Raw genomic sequence first — 10,811 nt, 5'->3', positions numbered from 1 at the left:
GAGCCGCCCGTCTTGACTCACGGCGTTAGTCTATTGCGAGAAGTCTACCTTCCCTCACACAGCAATTTCATTACGTTTCTGTAAGTATATTCTGGACTCCAGCCGTGTGGCTGAGCGCAGTCCCGTGTTTCGTGCACGCCCGGCGTGTCCCCGGCCGCGAGTGGCACGCTGCGGGTGGCTGCTCAGGGTTATTCAAGATTTCGGTAGCGAGTCTCAGAGGGATCTTGGCACCAATTGGACAGACGCTTTTAAGATCCAGGACCTTTTCCCGGCTTCATTTAAACTATCTCAGTCAATCTTATCCAACAAAACACGTTGAATAAAGCAGTATTTAGCTCTCTCCGCCGCTAATACTCAATTTGACAACAAGCATAAACGTCTTAGTCCTTTTTAAACCCCAGCTACTAAAAAAAAAACATTACTCTCACCCTAATAAACCCCCTTCCACAGAGACACAGTTTTACACTAAAGTACGCCCTCCCTAAAGGCAATCAAGACTTTAGAGCGGTTTACTTGTTCCTCCTGCAAAGGAACAGGTACAGGTTTATTCCCTGCTGTAGAGAGAAGAACAGAAACACGTTTCGGCCGTGGAGCCTCCTTCGGGCGTGAGGTTAGAGCTGTTTCCTGGGTGTGGAAGGGAGCGCTGGTTGATGAAGTAATTGACTGATTATCCCCCCCAAGTAGGGAGTCCAACAGCTCTGTCTACTAGGACTGATATAGCTAACGGCTTCAATAAGCAGGTTGTTGTCAGCAAAATGTGCTCTGGGACGAATCCTGTGGGTGAAGTCGACTTGGGTTTGGGGAGGATGCCCAGCTTCTTGGGGACTTCTACGAAACCGAGGCCTTTGCTGAGAAGAGATCGCAGGTCCTGTGAAAGGGAAAGGTCAGAGGGTACAGTCACAAGCAGGTTAGGATTGGTGGAGGTGGTGGGGGTGTTTTTTTTTTTTTCTGCAGAAGCTGATTGACTTTTTTGTCCTTCTCGGAAGTGAGGAACTGGTAGAGCTGGGAGTGGAGGGATCTGCTGAGGCGGGTGATGAAGGGAAGATGGGGCGGAGCTGTCAGCGCTGCTCTGATGTTGTCAGAAAGGGTTGGTCTGTTGTTTGAGGGAGAAAGCATGCGTTTCCTCGAAACGGGCCCTAGAAGTCTCTGAGTGTCACTCTGGGTGGTGTCAGACGACATCTGTAAAGGACTAGGGGGTGGTTAGAGAGCCTGTCTTGGGGCAGGTCGCTGTGTTTGGTGAGAGGAGGGGGGCAGGCGGCCCAGGGAGGAGGAGAAGAAATGACGAAGAGATCTGGAGAAAGATTTAGAGGAAGGCACAGTGGGTGGCAGCAGAAATAGGCTGAAGTAGTTGAGGTGGGGAGCTGCGTCAGCAGGCGTAGGCTACAAAGGAACAAGTAAAGGCTTATTCCCTGCTGAAAAGAGAAGAAAAGAAACACAACGTTTCAGCTTCTTCACACCCGAAGAAGGCTCCGCGCCCGAAACGTTGTGTTTCCTTTCTTCTCTTTCCAGCACGGAATAAACCTCTACTTGTTCCTTTGCAAACTATTTTATGGCGGCCTCTTGTGGCGGGATCCGGTCACTACAGTCTACACACCAATTCGAGCTTTACTGTGCCATTCGGGGAGAGTCGATTGACAGATCACTGCCAACATAACAACACAACGACAGACTATATAAGTCGAAGCCTCACACCGAAGCACAGAGGAGTAGCGTTTCAGCAGGGAATTGGGTTTCCAAGTACGTTTTAATCCTCAAGATGGCCTGGACGAAGAAAACATATTTTGCATCCAGTCGCCCACCTTCAGTTGGCCGCCCCCTGGTAAGTGTTGTGGAGTTCTTCCGGAAAGCAAAGGGCTCAGGGCAGGACCTGAACTGGATGAGCCCACCGCAGGGCACACACACACACACACACACACACACACACACACACACACACACACACACACACACACAACCTCAGGGACGATCCACGGACAGCAGTGAACCCGGGCAAGCAGGTTGGTAGGCCTGGGAGGTGGGAAGAAAGTGGAGCAGCCGGAGAGAGACCACAGGAACTCAGACAGAACCTGCAGACTCCACACAGAGGGTGTTCTGGTCCAGAATCCAACCCTGGACCCCAGGGCTGTGAGGCTGCAGGGCCACAATGCTGGTGGCGTTTTGTTCATGCACGTGAAATTCCTGGACTGCCGGCCTAGTGATTGGTGTGACACACCTGCAGTAGCATGTCTTTAAATAGGTGGGACCCAGCAAAACAGACACAGACAGAGCCGTGAGGTACAAAACTGAGCTCTTTTATTTTACAGTGTGCCGCTCGGGGCAGGGGAGGGACGAAGACGGCGGGGGGCGGAGGAGGGGGCATCACGCCGGGCACACGGCCGCCACGTGCGGCCCGACAGCGCCGTGCCCCTTGCCGCGGGCCCCCCGCCCCCATCGCCCCCGGCACAGCCCGGGCAGCAGGGAGCAGAAGTGGAGCCGGAAGTCGCCGCCGGCGAGGAAGACGAAGAGCGGGTTGATGCAGGTGTTGAGGCTGCAGATGCACATCTCCACGGTGAAGACCACGTCCACCGCCGGGAAGGAGCCGGGGCCGCCGGCGGGGCGGGCGGCGCGGGCCACGATGGCCAGGTTGCGGGTCAGGTGGTAGGGCAGGTAGAGGAGGGCGAAGACGACGAGCACGGAGTACATCAGGCGCGTCAGCTTGCGGCGCCGGTGGGCGTGGCGCGGGAAGTGGCGCTGGCGCCGGAGCTCCCGCAGGCTGCGGCAGTAGCAGTAGAAGATGCCCGCGCAGGGCACGAGGAAGCTGCAGGCGGTGCAGCTCAGGGAGTAGGGCAGGCTGGCCGAGGTGTCGTCCAGGAAGAGGTACATGGTGCAGATCGTCTGGTTGGTCCCGGGGCACCGCTGCGTCAGGGTCATGCCGGCCACCGGGTAGCTGATCACGATGCTGACGCTCCAGATGGCCAGGCAGACCAGCAGGGTCTGCCGCCGGCCCAGCAGGGCCAGGGACCTGAGCGGGTGCACGATGGCCAGGTAGCGGTCCAGGCTGACGCAGGTGATGAAGTAGATGCTGACGTAGAAGTAGTTGTGGTACAGGGTGCGGACGGCCTTGCACAGGGGCAGCCCCAGGGTCCAGCGCAGCTGGTCCAGGCGGAACTGGATGAGGAAGGGCAGAGCCAGGAGCCAGGAGGTGTCGGCCAGGGTCAGGTTGCAGAGGAAGAGCGTGCTGCGGTTCCAGTGGCGCACCCGGCGGAAGAAGACCCAGAGGGACAGCAGGTTCAGGGGGAGGCCCAGCACCAGCACCCCCAGGAAGACGGCCGGGGTCAGGTACATTTCCACCAGCAGCAAGGCTTCCTTTCCCGGGGAGCTGGTGAAGCAGAAGTCCATCTCTGGAGGCTGTGAAGACGAAGGAGAGGGTCCGTCTGATTGGGTAGGTGACGGAGAGGGGCAATCTGATTGGGTGTGTGACGGAGAGGGGCAATCTGATTGGGTAGGTGACGGAGAGGGGCAATCTGATTGGGTGTGTGACGGAGAGGGGCAATCTGATTGGGTAGGTAACGGAGAGGGGCGATCTGATTGGGTGTGTGACGGAGAGGGGCGATCTGATTGGGTGTGTGACGGAGAGGGGCGATCTCATTGGGTGTATGACAGAGAGGGGCGATCTGATTGGGTAGGTGAAGGAGAAGGGCGATCTGATTGGGTAGGTGAAGGATAGGGGCGATCCGATTGGGTAGTTGAAGGAGAGGCGCGATCTGATTGGGTGGACAAAGGAGACACTTAAAGCATGAAACAAACAAGGAAACTACAGGTATCATCATGAAGGCGTGAATTGGCGTGAATTGGCGTGAATTGGCGTGAATTGCAGAGCTTTCAAGAAAACTAGAACAAAATCGATGTTCTTAAAAAAGCCAACGTTGCACACATGGGCAATAGAAAAAATATTTGCTGAAACTGTTTGCGTTTCCTGTTGGTATCTAATTCCCCAAGAGCAAACATGGTGTCTGTGGTATATAAAACTGTTTTCAGAAGATAAAAGATACATTCCACTGTGCACTCAGGTTAGTTTATGTAAAGCCTTTCTCAGTTAATGGCAAGAGAAACAGACTCTGGAGAGATCTTTGGAAAGTGACTGTTGGCAACAGCCAGACCTCACTGACACTTCTGCAGATGTTTAGGTCAATGTCTGAAACAGGATTTAATAATCACCATCCTGGCACTTACCCCTAGCTTTAGTGAGGCTCCAGATGTACTAAATACAGTGTTTTAGAAAACAAAGCTCATCTTTGACAAGAACAACACTGTAATAAACACAGAGCTAGGACAGGATGTTCCCACACCAAAGACAGTATTTTTTTTAGTATTCTAATATTTGATATCAGCTGAATCAGTTTCTTCAACATTCCTTTATAAGAAATTCAGTGTGACTCAAATCAACAGGGACATGTGGTTTTATTTTGAAACCATATAGGACAGAAAGATTGACACTGATACAATTTTCAATTAAAGAGTAACTGCAACACTCATAATACCGCTAAAAGAATCAGCACTGATGAGCGTGTTTTAACCTACAGTAACTGAAAAATGTGCACAATAACTTTTTACAACTTTAAATTTACATCACAAAATTGAAGAAATTTCCAGGTATGTGCAGCACCGTGTTCTGCGATTCAGAACGAGGCAACAAAACTTCCAGTGAGGTGAAGCAGCCCTATTACACTGTAAAAAAGCAGGCTTGTGAATCCATCTCACTTAACCCAATAGACATATTGCTCTCGACTTCGAGACGGTTTTGCCAACAAATACTACTTGTTAACTCTGCATGTAGATCATGTTGGAACATTTCTGCAGTGAACTATCCACTGCATAACCTGCACTTATTTACTCGTGCATCACAGTACATCAGTCAGTAACTAGTGAGCAGGAAGGGCCTCAACACATGGCAATTTCTTGGGAACTCGAACGCGTGTTTGCGACTGCATGGCGACTTACAGTACCTTCACTTAGTTCACGATTTTGTGCTTCATTCAAACTGTGTAAATCGTTCCTATAATGTCAAAGAATTTATTTTGTCACCAACATTTATAGTAGATGACCCCTCCCACCCCTTCCATAAACTCTTTGTCCTCCTACCATCTGGGAAAAGAGGTCGCACTGTACGGGCCAGCTCCACCAGACTCTGGAACAGCTCAACACCCTGGAATCTACTTGCGCCCACCCCAATTCCAGAAACAGGGTTTAAATCCCCCCAATGTGTTGTGTATGTTGTACTATTTATTTGCCTTAGTAATTTGCACTATCTGCACTTTGTACTATGTGTATCCTGTCTACAATGTCTGTGTCAGTGTCCTGTCTGTATTTACACCGTAGACCAAGAGGAACGATATTTCGTTCCGCTGTATACTTGTATATGACTGGAATCAAAAATAAACGTGAACTTGAACCATTTACTGTACGGATGCAATGTTCCTTATCCCCGGGAGGTGGTGCTCACTCCAACCCCGAAAAACAGCGGATTACAATACGCTTCAAAACTGACGCCGCCTGGCGAACCTGCGCTTCCAGTCATAAACAAAAAATGCCAAACCAAATTAACTATAAAGTAATGCTTTCGAAAAAGAGTGTGAAGCGCGGACACTAGGCACTTTATGTAGATACATTCAATTCCAAACCAAATAGATACCAATCATTCAGTATATAGTTATATAACGGGGAATTACTCGTTTATGACTGCAAGCCAGCCAACCCGAACTTGCAGTCAACAGAGTGCTGTTTGTTCGGCAAGCCAAATGAAAACAATAAATCTTATTAAATGCTCAACAGGCATTTATTTTATCAAAATAAAAGCCACACGGTCCGAAGAAACAGTAGGCTGGCCACTGGGAGAGAGGCACGCCTGTACCTCCGCACTGCCGGGACAAGACAGTTTATATAGCGGTGCGCTGGTCGTCAGACGCCCGGTTTGTGACTGCAGAAACAGTGTGGCCGCTTCCATTGCGGACTGAGGGAAAACAAGTTGGTAACAAAGGGCGCAGAATCGTCACTCCATGTATTGAATGTATTGATCAGGTCTGCTCAATCTCCTTATTGAACACAGCAGCACCTGTAGAGCCGAGAGGAGCTGGGAAATGGGTCCGATTAAGCCAGTAACTAGTTGGTTTGACTCGTTAGGAGCTGGGTAGGATTGAAAACCTGGAAGCCCTGTTCTCTCTGGGAGCAGGATCGCCCCCCTTGCTATGAGTGGTGCCTGGGTTCCCCACTCCGATCCTGGGGGTCTGGAATCCGGGAGGTCTTCAGTCTCCTTAAGTCAGCGCCAGTTCTTCCACTGGGAGTGTGAGAGTTAAACCGATCTACTTAAGCAATTAAGATCTAATTGGACCAATTAATCCCCTTCTCCTCAGCCTTAAAGTGCTCGTGATTTACAGGACACAGGCAGGCTGCTGGATTCTGGACTCGGGGGACCGGAATGGGAAAACTCCCGGAGCCGTCCAACAATCCCAACGCAGGCTGTGAAGGAGCAGGTAAGGCTGTCTGGTATGGATGAGTTAAAAAAGAGCTTGCTTTAGTCTTACCTGGATTAATTAAAACTCAACAAAACAATGAAGCCCAGGTGCCTTTCGCTAGTCCACAGCATCACAGCAGCGAGGAATACACTGACTGGGAAGTCTTCTAATCTTACCGAGGATTGTCATGATCTGTGCTTGTCGTAAATGCCAGACAACCGTGCTGAAACAGCTTTTCGTCTGCACTCTGACACTCTGTGCTCCACAGCCCCTTCGTTAACGAGTGGGGGCACAACTCCACAGCCCCTTCGCTAACGAGTGGGGGTACAACTCCACAGTCCCTTCGCTAACGAGTGGGGGTACAACTCCACAGCCCCTTCGTTAACGAGTGGGCACAGAACTCCACAGCCCCTTCGTTAACGAGTGGGCACACAACTCCACAACCCCTTCGTTAACGAGTGGGCGCACAACTCCACAGCCCCTTCGTTAACGAGCGGGCGCACAACTCCACAGCCCCTTCGTTAACGAGCGGGCGCACAACTCCACAGCCCTTTTGTTAAGGAGTGGGCACACAACTCCACAGCCCCTTCGTTAACGAGTGGGCACACAACTCCACAGCCCCCTTCATTAAGGAGTGGGCACACAACTCCACAGCCCCTTCGTTAAGGAGTGGGCACACAACTCCACAGCCCCTTTGTTAAGGAGTGGGCGCACAACTGCGCAGCCCCTTCGTTAAGGAGTGGGTGTTGGAAACAACACTGACCTGAGCCTGGCTGTTCCCCATCTGTGCGGCTGGGTGCTCCTGCTCTTCCTCCCAGAGCCAGCGTCTAGTAAGCGAGGCAGGCTGGTCCGGGGCTGCCCTGGGTAACAGGCAAGGCTGAGAGCCAGCCAAATATGGGCCTGAGCAAACACACTCAGCACAGCCTCACAGGCGCCGCGGCGCGCAAACACCTCCCGCACTGCTCTTTCGGGGAGGGGGGGGGCGAACATGCCGTCAGACGCCCTCCCGCTGTGGGGCTGGAATTCACCTCCCGTCCTGGTCTGCAGGGCTACCCATGAGCCCCATCAGTTTAGCCACTTCTCCCTGCTCTTCGGGTTCTGCCTAAAGAGACTGAGAAACTTTCAAGATCCCCTTTCAAAAGTAGCAACGGGGACACTCTACTGTAAACAGGCGCCGTCCTTCGGATGAGATGTAAAACCGAGGTCCTGACTCTCTGTGGTCATTAAAAATCCCAGGGTGTCTCTCGAGAAGAGTAGGGGTGTTACCCCAGTGTCCTGGCCAAATTTCCCCCTGGCCTTTACCAGTCATGGCCTCCTAATAACCCCCCTCTCTGAACTGGCTTCATCACTCTGCTCTCCTCCCCACTGAGAGCTGGTGTGTGTGAGAGGACTGGAGCATCATCCAGGTGGGGCTGCACACTGGTGGGGGTGGAGGAGATCCCCATCATCTGTAAAGAGCTCTGAGGGGAGTGTCCAGAAAAGCGCTATATAAGTGTAAGCAATTATTATTTTCAAAGAACATAAGAACTGTGAATCTATTTATTCCCAAGACCTCCAGCTGTTTCTTGAAAGAAGACAAACCATGAGTTTCAAGTACATAGCTTGTTCCACACTCCCACAACCCTCTAGGTAAAGAAGTGCCTCCTGTTCTCGGTTTTAAATACAGTTTCCACAGTTTCCTCTTGTGGCCTCTGGTTCATATTTCACTGTTCAGGCCGAAGAAGTCCTCTGGGTTGACTTTGTCGGTGCTGGATCATGCCGAGCAGGAAAAACCTTTTCTAGAAGTTGGGCGGTCCAAACTGCACCCAGCATAGCGATGTGTTCCAGGACTGACCAGCCCCGTTGGCCAGCCCAGGTCGATGGTCTTCTCTCCTCATTGTGCCCCTCCCTCCTGTACAGATCCAGACTCAGCCCGGTCACTCATGAGCGGGGCTCCACTGGAGAGGAACCAGACACGATGGCCAGTAGAACGTGCTAGAAACGAACTGGCCTGGGCCCAGAACACACCCACTAGCACTACCCTATCGCCACAAAGAGCCAGCCCCCCCCCCGACACAGGTTGTCCACACTTCCTGTTTCCCGCGGACAGGAAACAGGAAGTGGGCGTCCTTGACCAGGGGTCTGCACCTGACACTGCGGGGCCCGCGCCCCATACCGAAGGAAACGGGTCATCCCATCGCAAGCGTACGCACCAGCGTACTGGTCCTCAGATAGCAAGAGACACGATCAGCTTTCCCTGGCGTTAGCCAGAGCAAGATGGCGGTTCACATCCTGTGTGATTACCGCGAATCGGATTCAGCAGCGGAAAAGTCCAGAGAATCTGAAGCGCAGCCCTGGGAGGAGACACAGCACGACAGGCGCTGAGGCGACTCCTCTGTGGTCAGGCTGTGCTCACGTCTCCCCCGGGTGCCGACAACGTGACATTTTTGCTGGCCGTGATGGCAGTTGGGCGTCTCCACCTTGTTTTCCTCTCTCCCCTGTTTGCTTTTTCGCGAGGGCGTTAATGGACGGGCACATGTTTTTGTTGCTGCCTGCGTTCGGCCCCCGACTGCCTGGTCTGCAAACATGCTGCTGGTGTAACAGGAGGCGAGCAGCTGGCAGCTCCTGCGCTACGCGGGCACGCCTGGCATGATTCCACTGCAATCCAGTGCACTTCCCCCGTGCACGCGGGGTGACGCCCAGCAGCTCTTCAGAAACAGCCTTCCCCCACCGCCCCTAAACAGGATTCTGACCGTGATGCTGGGGAGGCCAGCTCACACTCCACTGATACTGGAGAGGCCCGAGCAAGTGTCAAACACTGAAGAGGAACATAATATAATCACCCCCATCTCTGAACTGGCTTCCTCACTCTGCTCTCCTCCCCACTGAGAGCTGGTGTGTGTGAGAGGACTGGAGCATCATCCAGGTGGGGCTGCACACTGGTGGTGGTGGAGGGGATCCCCATGACCTGTAAAGAGCTCTGAGTGGAGTGTCCAGAAAAATGCTCTATAAGTATAAGCAATTATTATTGTTAAAATCCCGTGCCATGTGCAAATCACAGTGCTCTCTGACATGCTTCTCTGCAGTGTTGCACATTGTGAATTCTGAACGAATTTTCCTTTTCCTGACGAGTCTGTTTTTTTAGGTACTGCCAGTGGTGGTCATTAAGATTTTCGGCACCCTCTACCTTCCAATCCCCCCCCGTCAGGAAATGACAGTCGAATGTCACTTCCTGCCAGATTAGCCTCCGTAGAAATCCCATCAGTCAACAGAGGTCTTGTTCACAAACACCGAACCAGCCGACGAATATCTCAATTGAGACACACACATATAGAAAATTCCAGGTGGACACATGGCAATATTTGTTCAGTCCGGGCTACCAGATGGTCACATTGAGATATCATTTTGACATTAATGCAAGTGAGTAATGCAAAGGGCCTACCTTTCAAAAATGATTGAGTCAATAAATTCTATGAAACAAGATCTGAGAGTTGAGCAGGCTGTACAAACCAAGTTGGTCACAGCTTAAGACAACAGGCGTTTCAGCCTGTGATCAAATCACACTTAAAATTAGTAAAAAACAGACCAAATAAAAAACGCTCATGCAGGAAGTCCTAGGATTTCCTGCATGAGCATTTTTTATGTGGTCTGTTTTTATTTTATTTTTTAACATTACTTTATTAACCCTTTACAATTTCTTGCATTAGGAATTATCTTTTCGCAGACCCCAGCTTGCTCTCCATGAGACACACAGACAGGGAGAGAAGCTGGGGGTCAGAGCACAGGGTCAGCCATTGTACAGCACCCCTGGAGCAGCTGGGGTGAAGGGCCTTGCTCAGGGGCCCACCGGAGTAGGATTCCTCTGCCGGCTGTGGGATTTGAACCGGCAACCTCCCAGCCACAGAAGCAGATCCTGAGCCACAGAGCCACCACACCGCCCAACGTGTGGGGCCAGCTGTGACCAACTTGGTTTGTACAGCCTGCTCAACTCTCAGATCTTGTTTCATAGAATTTACTGACTCAATCATTTTTGAAAGGTAGGCCCTTTGCATTACTCACTTGCATTAATTATTAATTTAACACATGCTTCTCTATCCCAGGCAGATGCTGAAGAGTAAAGCTGCAGAGAACTGGTTCAGAGGTCAAGCCTTTCGGCCTTGAGATTCCAACCACCAGGAAAGCAGCAGAACAGTTTGTTTGAGTCTCTTGCAGTTCTCGACAGGAGAGCACTCTAACACTCTCACCCTCCATTGTTGCTCTCCTACCTCCATTGTCGTTGTTTGCTCACTAATTAAAAATTAATAATTATAATTGCTTACACTTATATAGCGCTTTTCTGGA

The 10,811-nt window shown here is 51.5% G+C and overlaps 1 protein-coding gene across 1 annotated transcript; it reads right to left on the bottom strand.

The window, feature by feature from the left end:
• Window positions 1–2,358: 2,358 nt before the first annotated feature.
• Window positions 2,359–3,378, bottom strand: LOC138224464 (P2Y purinoceptor 4-like). The gene has a single exon (XM_069181864.1). The coding sequence runs from the start codon at window positions 3,376–3,378 to the stop codon at window positions 2,359–2,361; it is 1,020 nt and encodes a 339-aa protein (XP_069037965.1).
• Between the last annotated feature and the right edge of the window lie 7,433 nt (window positions 3,379–10,811).

The sequence above is a fragment of the Lepisosteus oculatus genome, chromosome 21 (assembly GCF_040954835.1).
Source record: "Lepisosteus oculatus isolate fLepOcu1 chromosome 21, fLepOcu1.hap2, whole genome shotgun sequence".
Taxonomy (NCBI): Eukaryota; Metazoa; Chordata; class Actinopteri; order Semionotiformes; family Lepisosteidae; genus Lepisosteus; species Lepisosteus oculatus.
Note: the sequence above shows the minus strand (reverse complement) of the source record. Positions and strands in the feature narration are given on the sequence as shown.

What these genes read in the sequence shown, in the direction of transcription:
- LOC138224464 (XM_069181864.1), bottom strand. Translation starts at nt 3,378, where the DNA reads ATGGACTTCTGCTTCACCAGCTCCCCGGGAAAGGAAGCCTTGCTGCTG.